Source organism: Myxocyprinus asiaticus, chromosome 50 (genome assembly GCF_019703515.2).
Source record: "Myxocyprinus asiaticus isolate MX2 ecotype Aquarium Trade chromosome 50, UBuf_Myxa_2, whole genome shotgun sequence".
Lineage (NCBI taxonomy): Eukaryota > Metazoa > Chordata > Actinopteri > Cypriniformes > Catostomidae > Myxocyprinus > Myxocyprinus asiaticus.
Window position 1 is genome coordinate 20,577,492 of NC_059393.1, and position 22,082 is coordinate 20,599,573.

Genomic DNA, 22,082 nt, shown 5'->3' on the forward strand with positions numbered 1-22,082 from the left:
TACTATGCAATACTGTATCGTACTATGATATACTATACTATACTATACTATACTATGCTATACTATTCTATACTACACTACAGTACACTGTTAGCATCCCAAATCCCAGTTGTGAGACCTTACTCTAAATCATACTGTACTATGCCACACTGTATCATACTATACTATCCCATACTATATTATAATATACGTGCTTTACTATACTACACTACACTACAGTACACGACACTACACGACACTACACTACACTGTTAGTATCCCAAATTCCAAGGGGGCCTGGGTAACTCAGCAAGTAAAGATGCTGACTACCACACCTGGAGTCGCAAGTTCGAATCCAGGGCGTGCTGAGTGAATCCAGTCAGGCTTCCAAAGCAATCAATTGGCCCGGTTGCTAGGTTGGGTAGAGTCACGTTGGGTTAACCTCCTCGTGGTTGCTATAATGTGGTTCTCGGTGGGGTGTGTGGTGAGTTGTGCGTGGATGCCACGAAGAATAGCGTGAGCCTCCACACGCGCTACGTCTCCGCGGTAATGCACTCAACAAGCCACGTGATAAGATGCACGGATTGATGGTCTCAGACACGGAGGCAACTGAGATTCATCCTCCGCCATCCAGATTTGAGGTCACTACACCACCACGAGGACTTAGAGCGCATTGGGAATTGGGCATTCCAAATTGGGTAGAAAACAGAAGGAAAAAAAAAAGTATCCCAAATTCCAGTTGTGAGACCTCTCCCTAACACATACTGTACTATGTTATACTATATCGTACTATACTATACAATACTATACTATACTACACTACACTACACAACACTACACTACACTGTTAGTACCCCAAATCCCAGTTGTGAGACCTCACCCTAACAGATATTTTACTATGCCGTACTGTATCGTACTATACTATCCTAAATTAAAATATACTATACTATACTACACAACACTACACTGTTAGTATCCCAAATTCCACTTGTGAGACCTCCCCCTAACACATACTGTACTATGCCATACTACACTACACTGTTAGTATCCCAAATCCCAGTTGTGAGACCTCACCCTAACAAATACTGTACTATGCCATACTATATTGTACTATACTATCCTATACTATCCTATAATAAACTATACTACACTACACTGTTAGTATCCCAAATCCCAGTTGTGAAACCTCATCCTAACACTTGTTGTACTATGCTATACTGTATCATACTATACTATACTATACTATACTATACTATACTATACTATACTATACAGTTAGTATCCCAAATCCCAGCTGGAAGTCTTCGTCCTGACATATACTGTACTGTACTATACCATACCGTGCTATACTATAATATACTACACTACACTACTTGGTACCATACTTTATATTACACTACACTATACCATACTGTTTTGTAACATATCATATCATATTATAGGGTATGTTATAGTTACCATATTATGCTGTAATCACATATACTCTATTATACTCCATTATACTACACACTACATTGTGCTGTTCTATGCTATACTATACTATACTATATGCTATTATACAGTGCTGTGCAATATGGTTTGGCTTTGTACTGTACTTTTCTTTATGATTTATCAATTATACATGGACAATAGATGCACAAACAGTCTTGAAATGTAGATCTACATTTTCCAGTGAGATTTGGCTGACTGTGTAGAGATAGATAGAATGTCTCAGATCACTTGTTCAGATTCAGGACAGAGGATTCAGGTCCATTAGAGGTCAATATGAAGTCGATAACTGGACACGAGCCTGAGCCTCACTGCCGTTTTGGTAGCTCAGATCCACACCAAGTGCTGACATCACAGTGTGAAGAGAGGAAATTTGAAACCAGACTTCAGTTGTTGGACTTCAGTCAAACTCACAGTTTTACAGAAAGGGGATGCATATGTTTTCTGTATGTATATACAGTAAAGTAGAGATATACACTCATTAAAGTCAGTTCTAACAAAATGCACTTGCATGCAGGTGTGGAAAAGGTCTAACTATATACTGTAGCTGTGCAAAGTGAATTATAATAAAAATTCTCCTTAATACATCACATTTCCATTGTTGGTATAACTGTAGTGTCTATTTGAACAGAACTGACTTTTTCTTATTTCTTTTCTAGCTGTTTCTATAATGCGGCATAGTGCATCATCGTTTGGGTTTGCTGTAAGTATGCAAACACCGGTTTTACCAAAAATGTAATTGTCGTTATTTAATAGTCTTCAATGTTTTGATGTTTTGCTTTACCATTGTTTGTTTTTTCATTTGTTTGCAGTTTGACGCCACCCTTGACGTTCTATCCTCCATGATTGTACTTTGGCGATACAGTAATGCCGCGGCTGTCCATTCAGCACACAGAGAATACATGTAAGTACACATGATTCTTCAGCAGTATGACTTAATTAAAGAAAAAATACAAATAAACAGACTTTGTTCAAAAGGAACAAGACGTGCCTGTGTGGAACGGGCCATACTGTAGTTTGCGCTCTGTGGGGTTTCTGGGTCGTTTTGGTAGCCTATTAGATGTTGCTTCTGCGCAACGAGGAGATGATCTTTCCGCTAATGATTTCACAATTTTGTCTTGTTCCTCAGCTGTAGGTGAACATTGGTGGGTGTTTCAAGGTGAAACTTGAATTTGCTCTACTATACGATCCTCAGTTAAAGCAGGTTAAATTTGCTTAAAGACCACGTGGAGTGATGGATAGAAGCCAGGAAGACAAGTTCTCTGGTCCCCTGAGATGTGGCCCAAGTCTGGGTTTTATGTTTGAAGATGGCCCCTATTGTCTGAAAGGTAGACTTGAGAAGGCAAAAGGGCAGAAAAGCTCCTTGTGCGAAGTGAACAGAGAGAGAGAATTAGAGAAGTGTGCTAGTGCTGCCTGACCAGACAGTAGCACACACATGTAATGAATCCATCTGTAATTGTGTCATACACGTAAAGCTGAGGGTTGCAGCCTCTGGGGGAATCTGCTGGGATGCGGATCACCGTGGAGACAGATTACATCATAAAGCAGGCTGCTCTAGTGAGATGAAATATCTATTGTTTGAAATGTATAAAGAGAGATCATTTCAGTCTGGGATTGCTGAGCTAGTAGACTGCAAAGTGCTATAGATTCTTAATGTCTTAAAATAGAGATAGGCTATGCAATGAAATGAATAGACAAGAATGTAGACAATAATTGTGTTAAAAATTGCATCCTAATCCTGTATACTGCATGCTACACAATGTATATTGTAAACTGCATCTTATCTTTTGTATACAACACAGTGTACGATACAGTATGCAATTAAAAAACTTTAACCTGCAGTGAACTACATTGTCATCTAAATTTAATATTGGTTTCCAACTAGAAACATAAATGTAAAAAAACGTCTGTATTTTTAGCTTTTCAATAACATGTAAGTTTAAATTAAACTCATAAATACAGTTTAGTTCATGTGTGCTCAGATATTATTATAAGTGGTCTGTTGTTTATTTAATTTGATGCTTTTTTGAATGTCCACCATTTTTTAAATAAAACTGAATTTCATACCATATCCCATGCATTGCACACTGTTGTATACTGCAAATTTGGGTGCAGCCAGACATGTATTCCATGCATACATCAACTGTGTCTTAATTTCATCTTAATTTGTTCTCTCCAGACTTTATCTGACTGTGTGTGTGTGTGTGTATGTCCAACCAAAACACAATGGATTGAGCTTACAAACCCTGTTTTGATCCATCCCAGCTCTGTTTGTGAGAAACAGACCAGAACTGCCATTCAATTTCCCCAGATTTACCCCAACAACCCCTCCTCTGAGTAACTGACTGCCGTGTTTGTGAGTTAAAACAAAGATAATCACCTTCTGTGCCACCAGAGAGTAATTGTACAGCAGATGCTCTTGCCTGTTGTCCAGACTTAATTAGACAACCACAGCCCTATTCGCCTTCATTTATAAACAAAGGTCTTGACCATCCTAATAACAATGAGGTTTTAAAAAACAACCGAAAGATTTGGATCTGTACTTAGAAAAACACAAGAGGGAATTTTTTTTATATTTGTTTGGGCTTTGTCTTGCTGTCAACTTTGGATGAACAGATTATTGATACTGTGAATTCGGTGACAATAGGTCAAAATTTCTTCATCTGAAATTGGTCTGTACTTACCAAAATTTGAATGACTGCCCCCAGTGGCCAAACGTGGAAGTGTTGTGGAACGTTTAGGCACGCGTGTGCTCCAGTTTCCGGGTGAAATGTCCACAGAGTGGCGCCAAAAGCGAGTAATACCGTCAACAGGAATACATATTTTATTCTAACTCTACCAACTCACCCAAACCCCTACCCTAAACCGAACCATCAGTGAGGTAAAAATTTAATTTTAGAGTGAAAATGCAAACTCCGAACCGCATTCACCTTTGTTTGTGTGAACACGATTACTTCCTAGTAACCATGGGACCAGAGCCCATGTCTCTAAGACTGCATGCCAATGTACCTCTCTGTTTGTGTTTTCCAGAGCTTGTGTTATCCTCGGGGTTGTGTTTATCCTGTCGGCCATCACGATCCTGGTGAAAGCCATCCACGATCTCGCCACAAAGCTGCTACCAGAAGTGGTAAGAAAAAACACATAATGTATACACAAACACACAAGTGTACATCGGTCTGATTTGTTGACTGATTGTTGGTTCTATTATGGCCTCATTGTGACATCATAGGAAGTTAAGAAGCAACTTGAAATGGTTGTATTATGGCATCATAAGGGCTGTTCACACCGAACATGCCCATGCGCTAAAAAAAGTTAGAATGCATGTGTCTTGAGACAGTTGAAGTTGATTTTAACTTGACACTGCGTCTAAAAAACAGGGCGCTCCAACACGAGATTCTAAAAAAAAAAACAGCGAGATGTGGTGCAACGGTCAAGGAAGCCCATCTAGTGACTCCAGCCAGGTCTCCTAAGCAACCAAATTGGCCCGGTTGCTAGGGAGGGTAGAGTCACATGGGGTAACCTCCTCGTTGTCGCTGTGGAATACACGTCTGGCTGCACCCAAATTTGCAGTATACAACAGTGTGCAATGCATGGGATATGGTTCTATTATAGCCTCATTGGAAGTTTTATTGTTACATCATAGGAAGTTAAGAAGCAACTTGAAATGGTTGTATTATGGCATCATAAGGGCTGTTCACACCGAATACGCCCATGCGCTAAAAAAAGTTAGAATGCAGGTGTCTTGAGACAGTTGAAGTTAATTTTAACTTGACACTGCATCTAAAAAACAGGGCGCTCCAACACGAGATGCTAAAAAAAAAAAAAAACAGCGAGATGTGGTGCAACGGTCAAGAAAGCCCATCTAGTGACTCCAGCCAGGTCTCCTAAGCAACTAAATTGGCCCAGTTGCTAGGGAGGGTAGAGTCACATGGGGTAACCTCCTCGTTGTCGCTGTAATGTGGTTCGCTCTCGGTGGGGCGCGTGGTGCATGGTTGCCGCGGAGAATAGCGTGAAGCCTCCACACGCACTAGGTCTCCACGGTAACGTGCTCAACAAGCCACGTGATAAAATGCGCGGATTGACGGTCTCAGATGCGGAGGCAACTGAGATTCTTCCTCTGCCACCTGGATTGAGGCAAGTCACTACGCCACCACAAGGACTTAGAGCGCACTGGGAATTGGGCATTCCAAATTGGGGAGACGTCTAGCACGTGTACATAGATAAGGTCATAAACGGTGTAAGCAAAAACCGATTGGCACGTAGATTTTTGACAATTGCCCCGATTTCGCTTTGCATGCAAACACATTTACTGGTGTTCTCACTAGCTTATCCTTTATGTGCAAGGGTTGTGCTCATGTTTGTGATTTGATATCTCAAGTACTGTAAATGCGGGTTTCTTGTGTTGTTGGATTTTTAGAATAAGCAGATTTTTGGTAGTTATCAGAGTATTGATGTGCACGTAAACACTCATTGACTGACTGGCTGAGTGATTGGCTGGTTGGTTGATTGTTTCAGCTGTTAATTAGTGTTCAAATCTTTATTTTCCAAAGTCTATATGAGTGTTTTTTTAGACATGAGTATGACTGACTGAATTGTTGACTGACTTGCTTTTGATTGATTGATTGATTGATTGATTGATTGCTGTAACCTATTGTCAATTGACTGATTTGACTTTTTGCACAGTCTTTGTATGTTCCATTTGCGGTAAGCTTTTATGCTCTCACATCTTATTTCCCTGTTGGTGTACACAGTGCTGCCTTTTCATTGACTGTAAATTCCATTGAAGAGAACCTCTCTGGTGAAATATGCCACATGCAAACACAACACATCTTTTCATGTTGTCAGTCGTGTAGAGTTCTCCCTCGGCTGGAACTAATGGCTCCTGCTACATGGCACAAGTGTAAAGCTGAATGAATGCAACAGAGACAAGGTGTGTAGCCACGGATAAGATTAGAATGGTCTGATTTCACTGTTGCCAGGCAACGTCGAGAGGGAAAAGAGTTTTCCCTAAACCAGTAACCCCCCCCCCCCCAATATAAATCTCTGAATCTGTCTATCCACCTGTCTTCCCATATTGAAAGGAGACACTAAGAGCCTCAGTCTGATACTACAAAAGTAATGCAATGAGTCCAAGTACAGCTACACACTTTAAATAAATGTTCTTCAGCGGTACAGTACCTTGTAGCACTTAAGGTGTGTCAAAGATCCCTCATTTTATCAAGAACCAGGTTTGCTTTATGTTGTTCTTGAGTTGGCTATTTGTTTCTTTGGAATAAATTATTTTTTATTTATTTATTTATTTTTTTTTAAGTGATTGCATTCTATATGTTCTATTATGACCACACAGGAACTTATAAAAGTTCTGTTATCACATCATGTGAACTTAAAAAAAGCTTAAATTAACACATCATAGGAACTTAAAAATGTTTTATTATTAAATTAAAAGGACATTATGACATTGTCATTATAGGAAGTCAAAAAGGTTGTATTATGACATCATATGAAGTTAAAAAAGGATTTATTATGACATCATAGTAACTTCAAAAGGTTCCATTACGACATCATATTTGGCACTTAAAAGGGTTTTATTATGATATCATATGAACTTATAAATGTCCTATTATGACATCATAGGAACTTAAAAAGGTTCTATTATAACATCATAAGAACTTAAAAAGTTTCCCATTGCCTCAAGGCGAACCACATTTTCTATCATTACATCATAGAAGCCTAGAAAAGTTTTATTATGACATCACAAAAACTTAAAAAGGTTCTATTATGATATCATAGAAACTTAAATTTTTTTATTATGACATTATAGGAACTTAAAATTTTCTGTTAAGACATCATATTCATTTTAAAAGGTTATATTATAACATCATAGGAATTTAAAAAGGTTCTACTGTATGACAACTATGAGTTTAAAAATGTTCTATTATGACATCATAAGAACTTAACAAGGTTCCCTTGTGGCCTACCTAAATGGAACTTAAAAAGATTCATCATAAGAACTTAAAAAGATTATATTTGACATCACAAGAACTTGAAAAGGTTCTTTTATGACATCATAGGAAGTTGAAGATGTTTTCCTCTGGTATCGGGCTGTAGAACCCCATTTGGAACCGTTATTTGTAAGTTTTAAGAAAATAAGGGTAGAAAAGAGCTGAAGAATAGCGAGATAAGAGATAAAGAGGAAGAGGAGGAGATGGAAAGAGACAGAGCTGCTGTACTGATGTTTTAATAAGGACTCTCTGGAGGATTCTGCTCCTGTCTCAGCGTGTAAAGCTGGTTTTGGTTCAAGCAAGCGTCTAAAAATAGATCTGGTATTTCTCTCTCCCTTCATGTGCTGCTGATGTCACAAACACCTCCCCCCTTCTTTCTCTCACTCTTCGTGTTTTCTCACGTAATCTCTCTTTCTCTCACAATCCCTCATTCTGTGAAGAAATGTTTATAGGCTGCTCTGAACAAGATATTTGGGATGGGCCATCCCGTTCGTGTGATTTTGAGAATGGCTGCCTGTTATTCAGGACCTAAAAGACCAATACAACAGTCTTTCGCTGAAGTCCTGTTGCACACAGTTGACATTCTGATCTGAGCTATTTGCATTTCCAGCCCTGAACCTGTTAATTCAAAATTAACTCAGCCTAACATCGTGAGGTCAGAGCTACGCATAGTAGAGACCAAAACATTACATAGAATATCTTTATAGCTCTAAATAATGACATTAAAAGAACTTAAGGGGATACTTGTGGGCTGGCAGACAATGTCTATGATTAATTCGAGGGCACAAGGTTGTTTTGAACTCCTCGAGGAGAGCGAGAATTGTTCTAGATGTCTACATGTTCTTCACAAGTCTCTCATTGTTTTCAGCTTTCTCCACTTGACACTCATCAATATTGATGAGTTCCTCCAGTTAGATATGTCATATTTTTTTATGTGGAGAGAACAAGTGATGCGTTGACTGACCATGTAGGTGTGTGTTTGTGTGTATATTGTTTGTGTTGGATGTTATGTGTGATGATATAAACCTTGCGGAGTTGCATTTTTTTCATGTCTGCAAGGCCAGCGCGCAATTTTAATGATTCTGTGAAGGCTGAGAAGGCAATTTGCAACGTTTTCTGCACTCTCTCTCTCTCGTCTTGTAAACTCACCCCTTTCTCATACCGTACCTTCATTCTTTTTCCATTCCATCTCATCCTCTCCTTTTTTCATTCACCTATGCACTGTTTACATCCATCCATATTCCTTCCTTTTTGATATATGTGTGGGTACTACTCATACTATTTTTGCAGTATGCATACTAACCACTGTACATTGTGAGTACTTTATTACACAATGCAATGCACTCAGCTTCCATTGCTAATGGCTATGTTCGAAATTTAAAACTTGCATACTGCTTACAGCGTTCAGCACAATACTGTATACTGCCAACTTTAAAAAAAAAAAAAAATAGCATGTGAAGCAGTATGCATTATGCAATCATTTAGAGTTGCATAATGCATACTGTTTCACATGCTATTTTAGCCTAAATGCTTCAAACAGTAGTATGCTACACTGTTGTCACATGGCCTCATTGTGTCCATGTTTAATTCAGTGAGTGCCATTTCACATACTACTGTTTTAAAACGTATGCAGCATATATTGTACAGTAGGCATTTCTTCAGCCACTTGCTTTAATAAACATAACATTGAGGTATCGTGACAAGTTTAGCATGCAACTGTTTGAACATTTATTGTTGCATATTTATACTGTTTTGCATATCATAAAAAATAGAATGCAGTATACAGTATTTATTGTGCAGTAAGCAGTTCTTCAGCCACTTTCTTAATGAAATGTAACAGTGAGGTAATGTCATATTGTAGCATGCTACTGTTTGAAATGTTTACTGATGCAAATTTTATACTATTTTACATACTAGTTTTAAAAATGTGCATGCAGTATACAGTGTATAATGTGAAGTATGCAATAGCCACTTTTTCAGCCACTTGCTTAATTAAATGTAGTGTGGTAATGTGAGAACAATGTAGCATACAACTGTTTGAAATGTTTATCAGTGCATTTTATATGCAGTTTTACATACTAGTTGTTCAGTTTTGTATGTAGTATACAGTATATACTGTGAAGTATGCAATAGGCACTTTTACAGCGTCTTGCCAAATGAAATGTACAGTAACGTAGTAATGAAACTTGTCAGCAATGTAGCGTCCTTATGTTTGAAATGTTCAATGGTGCATATTTAATTATGTTTTATATACTAGTTTGTAAAATTAGTATGCAGTATACAGTATATACTGTGCAGAATGCAGTAAGCAGTTCTTCAGCCCCTTGACAACAATGCAGCATACTACTGTTTGAAATGCTTATTGATGCATATTTTATTCTATTTCACATACTATTTTTTAAAATTAGTATGCAGTACACAGTATACACTATAAAGTATGCAGGTCTTCAGCCAATTGCTTAATGAAATGTAGTGAGGTAACGTGAGAGCAGTGTACATACTACTGTTTGAAACATTTGCCATTGCATATTTTATACTGTTTCCCATTCTATTTAAAAAAATTGTATGCAGTATACAGTACATACTGCTTAGTATACAGTATGCAATTTTTTAGCTACTTGCTTAATGAAATGAAATGAAAATAAAATAGCAAGTCAATGTAACAAAAATGTGACAATACTGTTTGAAATGTTTGTCAGTGCATATTTTGTACTTTTTCACATACTAGTTTTTAAAACTAGTATGCAGTATATACTGTGAAGTATGCAGTAGGCACTTTTTCAGCCACTTGCTTTTTGAAATGTAACAAAGATAGGTAATGTCACAATGCAGCATAATACTGTTTGAAATGTTCATGGGTGCATATTTTATGCTGTTTTACAAACTAGTTTAAAGAAATTAGTATGCAGTATACAGTATATACTGTGAAGTAAGCAGTCCTTCATCCACTTGACAACATGACAAAAATGTAACATGACAACAGTGCAGCATACTGCTGTTTGAAATTTTTAGCAGTGCATATTTTATACTATTTCACATACTATTTTTTAAAATTAGTATGCAGTACACAGTATACACTGTGAAGTAAGCAGGTCTTCAGCCACTTGCTTAGTGAAATTTAGTGAGTTAACATGAGAGCAATGTACAAAACACTGTATAAAACATTTACCGGTGCATATTTTATATTGTTTCCCAAACTATTAAAAAAAATAGCACGTAGTATACAGTATATACTGCGTAGTATATAGTAAGCAGTTCTTCGGCCACTTAATGAAACGAAATAGTAAGGCAACATAACAACAATGTGACATACTACAGTTTGAAATGTTTATCGGTGCATATTTTATACTGTTCCACATACTAGTTTTTAAAATTAGTATGCTGTGATGAGGAGGGCGGGGCGGGGCCAGACCATGAGTCTGCACGGCCGGCCCCCAATCGGCAGTTCTTCAGCCACTTGCTAAATGAAATGTAACATAGTGAGGTAATGTAATAATGTAGCATGGTCCTGTTGTGAATGTTTATCAGTGCATATGTCACTGTTTCGCATACTTAGTATGCAGTATGTAGTAAGCATTTCTTCGGCAACTTGCTTTATGAAATGTAACGTAGTGAGGTGATGTGACAATGTAGCACACTACTGTTTGAAACATTTACCATTGCATATATTTGAAAATGTTTCCCATACTATTTAAAAAAAAAAAAGAAGAAGAATGCATTATACAGTACATTCTGCAGTAGAGTATGCAGTAAGCACTATGCTAGTATTCCATTCCAAACACAGCCCATATGGCTATTTCTTTTCATTGTCTAGTTTTGGTCTGTTTCAATTAGTTCCTCCCTCCCTCTCGAACGATTTCCATTATAAATTGAATAAAATATTGCCGATTTAGACTTATGAGTTAATCATATCTCTCTCTCTCTCCAGGATGATTTCCTGTATAGCGTGTCTGTGATTAGTGGAGTGGTGTGCGCCATTCTGTCTGTCTGTAAGTTCATGCTGGGGAAAGTCCTCACCAGCAGGGCGCTCATCACCGATGGTACGTTTCCCCGGATACACATTAGGTTACCGTGGTGATGGCCAGCCAGATTTATTACTCAGTGCCGTGGCAATGTGTCTAGACTTATTTCACCTTAGCTCCTCCATTTTTAACTTCTGGCAAGCTGGAAGGAGTGAGATTTTTACACGTGAAACTAAAGCAGATCTTTATGTAACATCTAATAAATCCCTTAAAGTCAACATGAAATGAAAATTGATGCTATATACTTCTATATAGTATACACTATATACTATTATTTGTAAGTGACCAGATTTTCACCTAGTGGATGATAAAATCCCAGGAACCTTGGTTCATATATCTTTTGGGACCACTTTATGATTTGGATCTACCAGCACAGCATGAATACCAGTCAAACACACTCAACCTGACAGGACTCATTATTGTCCATCCATGCACACTAACTTCCCCAGTAGGACAAACACACACCCATCATGCAAACACAGAATTGTATGCAAGCTGAACTGGAGGCTGTATGACAGCCAAGTGTGAAATTCACCAACTGTCCAAACGAATATGCCTGAAACTGCTTTTACACTAACTAGTAATCACACAATTGCAAGAGTTGATTTGTCATCTATATTATGTCAATTGCAATCAATATTATATGTTGTTTAAGTATTCTTTGCTTGTTTGCAGGCTTTAACTCTTTGGTCGGAGGCGTGATGGGCTTTTCCATCCTAATCAGCGCTGAGGTGTTTAAACATGAACCTAACGTCTGGTTCCTGGACGGGACCATTGGTGTTCTGATTGGACTGGTCATCCTCGCCTACGGAGTGAAGTAAGAGTACACATCAAGGGGTTAAAGCCTAATTCTTAGGCAACGTCCACACTAATACGTTCTTGTTTGAAAACGCATTAATTTCGCTACATTTACGCCTCTCATCCACACTAGAACGGCGTTTTCCTCAACCAAAAACTGAGGGGCCGTTTACACGACAACGTTTTCAACTAAAAACGGAAAACTTTTTATGCGTTTTGGCTGTTCGTTTACACAAACGGCGTTTTGGGGCCTGAAAATGCAAACTTTTGAAAACATGTTTCAAAGTGCAAGTTTTTGAAAACGATGCCGTTATCGTCTCCATGTAAATATACCAAAAATTTGTGAAAACGATGACGTCATGCTCATGCATATTACGTGTTCAGTCTATAGGCATGCCCGCGAGTATTTCAAAACAACACGCGAGACATTCAAAACTACAATGGCGGTCTACAGGACTGTGTTTGTGCTGCTCAAGATTTTGAGTTTATTGACGCTTCTCCAGCAAAGTAATTGTAGTAATAAAGCAAACTAATCGTCCATCCAGACAAAATTGCTCGATGCTTTCACCATCTTCATTGTTTGTATTCACCGCTCTGTGGAAGAATGCTTATGTGCGCAGGCGCGTAGTGTTTCTTTACAAAGTGACATCGCCAACTACTGGCCTGGCATGCATAATACAGTTTTTAGTCGTTTTCGCGGATCCGTGTGAATGGGGATCGTTTGGAAAAGGTTGTCGTCTGTACGTGAATCTTTTTAAAAACGCAAAGGAAAACGTTTCCGTTTTTAGTGCATCATTGTTGTGTAAATGTACCCTGAGACCCCCGAGAACGCTCTCTATAACCGCATATTTTGGAAAACAATGACATACTGTAAGAAAACTGAAAATGGAGGTTTTAAACCTAAACTGATTAGTGAATGTGGCCTTTGAAACCATTCAGATCAAACGCTTTCTTGCCATAAAAAATCTAGATGCAGTGCAACAAACAGAACGGAACACAGGTGTCTTGTTTATACTCGACACGCCATCTAAAACACATGGCACTTTTGCGCGAGATGGTGAAAAAACAAGTGTATTCTTTCTCTAAAACAAAGCTAGACACAGCACAATGAATAGAACAGAACTCCAGCGTCTAGACATGCATTTTTAAAACTCATTGTTCCTTTTAACTTGACGATGCCTTAAGAAAACATGGTGCTCCTGCACAAGATGCGCTAAATTCTTGCGTTGCAGTGCAACAAACAGAACAGAACTCAGGTGTCTTGTGCTTTTAAAAGTTGTTCTTTAACCTAACGTTGCTTTAAGAAAACACGTGCTCCTGTGTAAGATGCTAAAAAACAGCAAGCACATATCTGCATCTTGTTCTTACATTTACATTTATGCATTTGGCAAACGCTTTTATCCAAAGCAACTTACAGCGCCCTTATTACAGGGACAGTCCCCCTGGAGCAACCTGGAATTAAGTGGTGGTGGCTGTGGGGATTGAACCAAAAACCTTCTGCTTACTAGTTCAGTGCTTTAGTCCACTATGCCACCACCACTCCATAGGGAAACGGTGCCTTAAGAAAACACGGTGCTCCTGCGTGAGATGTTGAAATACAGCATAAAAAAAAAGGTTGATGCAGCACGACTACAACAGAAGGCAGGTGTCTGTAGTCGTATTTTTAAATGTTGAAGTTCTTTTCAACTTGAAATGGCAGCTAAAAAACATGGCACTCCTGTGCGAGATGCTGAAAAAACAGCGAACACATACCTGCGCTCTGTTCTATTCGTCACGCTGCATCAAGCTTTTTTTAAGCGCAAGAATGCGTTTGCTGTTATTTCAATAAACGTACTCGTACTAAAAAATTGCTTGACGCAATTCAATAAATAGAGTACAATGCAGGTGTCTTGAGATGCATTTTCAAAAGTTGAAGTTATGTTCAACTTGACACGGCAGCTAAAAAAACATGGCGCTCCTGCGCAAGATGCTGAAAAAATAGCCACACATTCTTGCGCAAAAACAAATGCTAGGTGCAGCGCAACCAACAGAACTCAGGTGTCTCGAGACGTATTTTTAAAAGTTGTTCTTTTTAGACTGCGTTGCCTTAAGAAAACATGGTGCTCCTGCGCGAGAGAAGTTGAAAAACAGCGAACACATACCTGCACTCTGTTCTATTCATCGTGCTGCATCAAGCTTTTTTTAAGCGCAAAAATGCATTCCCTGTTTTTTTCAACAAACACATACTTGCACAAAAAAATTGCTAGATGCAACACAATAAATAGAGTAGAATGCAGGTGTCTCAAGATGCATTTTCAAAACTTGAAGTTCTTTTCAACTTGAAACGGCAGCTAAAAAACATGCCGCTCCTGCGCAAGATGCTGAAAAAAACAGCAACGTATTCTTGCGCTAAAACAAAGCTAGATGCAGCCCAAAAAAACCAAAAAAAAACAGAACTCAGGTGCCTCGAGATACATTTTAAAAATTATTTTTGACTTCAAACCGTGGCTACAAATCATGGCGCTCTTGCTCGAGACGCAAAAAACAGTGATATACTACGCAACCGTAAAATACCGCACATAGTTACATAGAATAACAACTGAAAACAGCGCAGACAGATGCAAAAACGCTCTCTGTGTAAATGGCCACTTAAAGGTACACCAAGTAATATTTGGTTTATATTTAATTGGCGGACACGACAGTTGCGTTATCAATTGCGTTCCAACACCATTCGGAATGCAACAACATGTGAAGTCAATTTTGCATAGTTAAAAGCGTTTGCATTCACATAATAGCGTAAACTATGTTTCGGGACATATTCCATGAGGTTAAAAAAAAACAATGTTGTAGTTTTAAACCCTAAAAAGATTAATCTGTGATATATTACCATTGTACGATTGAATCAGACACATAGCGTAATGTTACACACGGGATGACTGTTTGCGTAATAAGTTTACCGTTAGTTTGCGTAATAAGTTCATTAAAAATGACATGCACCAATGTCTTGGAAAGTACCACGTTTATCCTCAGTTTCAACTTTACATAAGACAATTTAATTTGGGTTTTAAAAAAACAAGCCTTTTAATAATTTATATTTACATTAGAGAGATTTTAGGCGTGACTATTTTTCTTTGGTGCAATTCATACTTGAGGGATTAACTGAAGCCTTTGATAATCACACTAATTGTGTACTGTGTTGTTGGTTAAATATCACATGATAGTGCCAGTATGCATTTACAATATTCATGGCTTAGAGACTGTAATTACTGTTTCAATGATTGTAATAAAAGTGTAGACTTAACAAGGACACACACAGACACCCATTAAACATTCCGTAAATTGTATTCAAACATTGAACGTAACATCATATGGAACATTTCCCACGAATAAACCCATGTGGTACAGACTTGTTGCCTCTGTTGACTATAGGTTTAAATGCACGTCTATAGACTGGGAAATTCTGTCTGCTGTGACCCATTTTCCCAAGAGAATACAGTGTTCCATTAACCGGAGCTCATTTAGTTTAAAGTGACAGGACTTGTCCTTGAAATGTTTTGAAGTTTAGTTTCATACCTGAAGGAGTTCAGCCTGGTTGACGTGTGACCAATACAAACATGCACGCTGTGTTTCAATGCAAAAAAATATCTGCATCTGATCAACTAACCATCCACAACCCAGTTTAACCAGCAGGCGCTAAATACACTAAAATAGCACCGCGTTTAGTGTTTTAAAATAGCTCTTTTATGCGCAAACTGCGAATAAGCTTAATATACACTACCGGTCAAAAGTTTTGAAACACTTGACTGAAATGTTTCTCATGATCTTAAAAATCCTTTGATCTGAAGGCGTATGCTTAAATGTTTGAAATTAGTTTTGTAGACAAAAATATAATTGTGCCACCATATTAATTGATTTCATTATAAAACTAAAATGTAATTTAAAAAAAAAACATTTTTGAAATTGATGACTTGGACCAAATAATAAAGAAAAGCAGCCAATAAGTGCCCAACATAGATGGGAACTCCTTCAATACTGTTTAAAAAGCATCCCAGGGTGATACCTCAAGAAGTTGGTTGAGAAAATGTCAAGAGTACATGTCTGCAAATTCTAGGCAAAGGGTGACTACTTTGAAGATGCTGAAATATAACACAGTTTTGATTTATTTTAGATTTTGTTTAGTCACAACATAATTCCCATAGTTCCATTTATGTTATTCCATAGTTTTAATGACTTTAATATTCTAAAAAATAATTATAATAAAGAATGAGTAAGTGTTTCAAAACTTTTGACCGGTAGTGTATATTGTGCCTTATTCACGAAACTCCTCTTTTCAACTACCGCAATTAACATTGCGCTATTACGGTCAACGGAAAGAAGTCGCTAAATGGACTGTTTTGTGCAATACAAGGTGATAGTTATTTAGCCTAATCATCTGTTGAATGTCGGTCTGCTACACTAATGAAAGGTTGCGCTTAGCATCCAAATATCGTTAAGAAACACGTCTAATGCCCATAACCCCGTCTAATACCACAGGGCTACCTTGAGACGGACTTAATGACTAGCCGTTCAAACAACCCACCACCCAGTCTATTTAACTTAAAGGAATATTCCGGGTTCAATACAAGCTAAGCTCAGTCGATAGCATTTGTAGAATAATGTTGATTACCACAGATACAAATTTCGACTCATTCCTCATTTATTAAAAAAAAAAAAAAGAAAAAGGAAAAAAAAGTTAAATCGTGTTTACAGTGAGACTCTTACAATATTTGGAGGGTTTAAAGCCAGAAATGTGAAGCTTATAATTTTACAAAAGCACTTACATTAATTCTTCTGTTAAGAATCATGTATTATATCAGCTGTAAATAAGTTTAAATCATTATTTTACAGTCGTTTTAGAGTTTACAGCATTACATCACCATGGCAATGATGTTGTAAAATTGGTTATAACTTGAAACAGAAAAGGTTAGTATTTTATTACATTTAAATAATGTTAACACATATAGTGTTTACATCTTTTGGCTATACTTTTGGTACAGTGAGTATTTTAACGTTTTCGGATTGGCCCCATTCACTTCACTTTTAAGTGCCCTCACTGTAACTTTCATTTTTGCTTTTTTTTTTAATCAGCATTTTGCCACAAATGCTTTCGATTGAACTTAAAGGTGCTGTAAGTGATTTTTTCATGGAAAGATACTGAAAAAAATGTCCAGCTCCTGTTGTAAGATATCTCACCTGTCTCTGTGACAGATTTAGACTCTATAGACAGCACACAAAAATGTGTCCGTGGGCAATGACACTTTCGACCTGTCAATAATGTTGCGCGTTCTCACAGTGTTGTAGCTGCAGCAAATTACTGAGACTTGCTGTCATTTTTAAGCCATGTTGTTCATAACACTTGTCAGTTGAGGGCGCTATTTTGCTGCTGTTGTTTTTAACAACCATTTCTGCACTTTGTTGGTCTCAGCAAAGCTCATTTGGCATCTTTGGAGTGCGGGGTTTGCAAAGAGGGGGCGTGGCTAATCCAACAGCTCAGTCTCGAAGAAGTAGAACGGCTAAAATCACTTACAGCACCTTTAACTTGTTTTGAACCTGGAATATTCCTTTTGAATGCTTTGTAACTTTGGATCCAATGCATCCAGGCGTGACAAATTTGTGCTTTAAAGTAATTTATTTGTAATTTTGCCCATTTGCCACTTTTATTGAAAGTTACAGTAGTAAGATGACAGAAAATGATCAGAAGACGACGTGGAACTAGGATTGGGAAATGTTGCAAACCAGATTTGATCTTACATCGCCGCATAACTCACTAGGCCACGGCTCTGATCTCTAAATTCTTCTTATCTGCAATTATATTAAATGACTGAACTGAATACTGCCTTCTTTTCAAACAAACACTTTTTTTTCTCTCTCTCTCTCTCTCTCTCTCTCCATCAGGTTGTTAGTCGACACAGTCCCCCGCGTCAGGCAGACGAGGCATTACGAGCGTTTTGAGTAGGACTAGACAACTCAGCTCACACACTCTTCTTGAGATTCTCTTGAGTGGAAACACACACACACACACACACACACTTTTTATTGCCTCAGGGCAAATGCTACCACAAATTCCTCTTGTAAATATGGAAATGAGGGAAAAACTCAGAAAGAAATATATAAAACATGTTTTATAGTATTATTTAAGCTCTCTGATAATGAGCCATTGGGTCTCTCCAAGTGCGATGACACATCTAAGAATAAGCAACCAATTTCTGGCTTGTATCGCTGTCACTTGGACGAACTTTGGAACAAGACTCGCACAGTCTAAAGAAGACTGGCAGCTTTATTATATAATTTGATATTTAAAAACCAGATTAATTATGGATAGAAATTACATGTCTGTACAGGTTTATCAGGTAAGCCTGACATAGATTGTTGTTTTATCTATTTTTTTTTTTTTTTTTTTTTACAGTTTCCATTTATTGTAACATCTTTATATTAGGCGATAGTTCACCCAAAAATTCTATCATCATTTACTCTCCCTCATGCCATCCCAGATGTGTATGATTTTCTTTCTTCTGAAGAACACAAATTAAGATTTTTAGAAGAATATTTCAGCTCTGTAGTTCCATACAATGCATGTGAATGGTGACCAGAACTTTGACGCTCCAAAAATCACAAAGGCAGCTTAAAAGTAATCCATATAATTTCAGTGGTTTAATCCATGTCTTCAGAAGTGATATGATAGGTGTAGGTGAGAAACAGATCAATATTTAAGTCCTTTTTCACTGTAAATTCTCCCCCTGCCCAGCAGGCGGCGATATGCTTGAAGAATGTGAATTGCCAATAAAAAGAATGCGAGAGTGGAGATTTAAGGTAAAAAGTATTTAAATATTGATCTGTTTCTCAACCAAACTTGCCATATCGCTTCTGACGATACGGATTTAACCCGTGTGTGCTTTATGTGCTTTTTGGAGCTTCAAAGTTCTGGCCACCATTCACTTGCATTGTATGGACCTACAAAGTTCTGGCCACCATTCACTTAAAAATCTTAATTTGTGTTCTGCAGAAGAAAGAAAGTCATACACATCTGGGATGGCATGAGGGTGAATAAATGATGAGAAAATTTTCATTTTTTGGGAGAAACTTCCCCTTAAATCTGAAGATGTTTGCGAATTCATGTAAATTTTTTACATTTAACAAATTCAACAAATTATTAAATTCAGACAATTTAAGAGTATATTTGCTGTCTGAGGTAAACTACAGTTTTTTACTTTTAAACAGAGCTTTCAATATATAAAATAATGGTAACACTTTACGTTAAGATTGTATTTAACATTTGTAAATGCTTTAGGAATCAGGAAATAACGAACAATATTTTTACAGCATTTATTAAACTTGGATAATGTTAATTTATAATATATATATTATGTTAGCTCATAATTCATCGATTAATTTAATTTATACAACTTTTAATTTTAAAAATATATTAGTTTGTTGTAATCAACATTAACCAAGATTAATACACTGACGGCCAAAAGTTTGGAATAATGTACAGAGTTTGATCTTATGGAAAGAAATTGGTACTTTTATTCACCAAAGTGGCATTCAACTGATCACAATGTATAGTCAGGACATTAATAACGTGTAAAATTACTATTACAATTTGAAAAAAATGTTCAGACTTCTTAAACTACTTCAAAGAGTTCTCATCAGAAATATCCTCCACGTGCAGCAATGACAGCTTTGCAGATCCTTGTTATTCTAGCTGTCAGTTTGTCCAGACACTCAGGTGACATTTCACCCCACACTTCCTGTAGCACTTGCCATAGATGTGACTGTCTTGTCGGGCACTTCTCACGCACCTTACAGTCTAGATGATCCCACAAAAGCTCAATGGGATTAAGATCTGTAACACTCTTTTCCAATTATCTGTTGTCCAATGTCTGTGTTTCTTTACCCACTCTAACCTTTTCTTTTTGTTTTTCTGTTTCAAAAGTGGCTTTTTCTTTGCAATTCTTCCCATAAGGCCTGCACCCCTGAGTCTTCTCTTTACTGTTGTACATGAAACTGGTGTTGAGCGGGTAGAATTCAATGAAGCTGTCAGCTGAGGACATGTGAGGTGTCTATTTCTCAAACTAGAGACTCTGATGTACTTATCCTCTTGTTTAGTTGTACATCTGGCCTTCCACATCTCTTTCTGTCCTTGTTAGAGTCAGTTGTCCTTTGTCTTTGAAGACTGTAGTGTACACCTTTGTATGAAATCTTCAGTTTTTTGGCAATTTCAAGCATTGTATAGCGTTCATTCCTCAAAACAATGATTGACTGATGAGTTTCTAGAGAAAGCTGTTTCTTTTTTGCCATTTTTGACCTAATATTGACCTTAAGACATGCCAGTCTATTGCATACTGTGGCAACTCAAACACAAACACAAAGACAATGTTAAGCTTCATTTAACAAATCAAATAGCTTTCAGCTGTGTCTGATATAATGACAAGTGATTTTCTAGTACCAAATGATCAATTTAGCATGATTACTCAAGGATAAGGTGTTGGAGTGATGGCTGCTGTCTAGATTTGATCAAAAATGACTTTTTTCAAATAGTGATGGTGCTGTTTTTTACATCAGTAATGTCCTGACTATACTTTGTGATCAGTTGAATGCCACTTTGGTGAATTAAAGTACCAATTTCCTTTCGAAACGGCAAAATCTGTACATTATTACAAACCTTTGGCCGCCAGTATAAGTGCTGTATTTTATTTTATACATTTTTCTGTTCAGGTTAACTAATGTTTTTTGCTAATGTTAACAAATACAACCTTACTGGAAAATCTCAACAATATAACAGTAGAAAGCTCAAACATACTATAGATATGTGAAAGCAATTTTAACAAAAGGTCAAATTAATTCATTAGAGGTGCTGTAATATGTGAAAAAGTTTCAAAGTTTTGAGATGTCTTATGTAAAGAATGAACTGACCTTTTTGAATAACTTTTTCTTTTCTTTTAATGGAATAGTTTTCCTGGTCAAAATGTGCCATCTAATTGTCTATTACATGAACTTCAAAAGTATATTATTTGACAAACAGGGCATTTTCATAGCTGCTGTTTTAATATACTGTATGCTAATTCTCTTGTAACATACACAAAGTCAAACTTTAATTTATAAAGCGAAGAAACTAGGGGCTTTAGGATCATGTACTTTAGGAATCGAAAATGTGCTGTTTTTGAAATGCTATTCTTGGTTTGTCAGATCGAACTAATGTGATAATAACAATGTAGTACACTTCGTCTTTCTCACTTCATTGAAACAGTATTGTAAAAAAAATGTTCAGCTTGATCCAGCCTTGCATACCGCTTCTGTTGAAACTTGCAGTTAATTATTAGGTGGCACACAATTGCGTTTAACGTTACTTGTACAGTAACAAAGCCTTAAAACTTGACCTTTCATGATGTGAAGTTACATGTAATTTTGCCATGAAATTTGGCTGTTGAAATGTACATTTGGGAAAAGCCAAGTTTCCGAGCATTTTATGTAGCAGATATAACGTAGCTCCTTGGAGCAGATGACCGTAACCGTGATGTTACAGTAAGATCACGTGTGTGCTATCCAGTGGCAGTTCATTGTCAGGTAAAAAGCACATTTCCGCTTTAACGTTTGTGCTTTTGGAATCTCTATGACTTATGCTGTTTTTCTTTCAGGTGTGCGGTATTTCACGGGGTGGTTAGATTTACGGTTCGATTCTTTATTGACATGTTAAATACCTTGAGCCCTTGTCAGAGGTACTAGGCACATGCACACGCCCCTGCTAATGGGACTTTTTGCGTTTGCACAGTTTGTT

At 37.3% G+C, this 22,082-nt stretch overlaps 1 protein-coding gene across 1 annotated transcript in view; it reads left to right on the forward strand.

The window, feature by feature from the left end:
• LOC127438789 (transmembrane protein 163-like) overlaps positions 1-18,931 on the forward strand; it is a 34,291-nt gene extending 15,360 nt beyond the window's left edge. Inside the window, exons 3-8 of the mRNA XM_051694640.1 lie at positions 2,127-2,170; positions 2,280-2,371; positions 4,498-4,594; positions 11,398-11,509; positions 12,167-12,308; positions 18,203-18,931. Of these exons, the coding sequence (XP_051550600.1) occupies positions 2,127-2,170; positions 2,280-2,371; positions 4,498-4,594; positions 11,398-11,509; positions 12,167-12,308; positions 18,203-18,263 (548 nt within the window). The 3' untranslated portion in view covers positions 18,264-18,931. The remainder of the gene's footprint in view (positions 1-2,126; positions 2,171-2,279; positions 2,372-4,497; positions 4,595-11,397; positions 11,510-12,166; positions 12,309-18,202) is intronic.
• Positions 18,932-22,082: the final 3,151 nt, after the last annotated feature.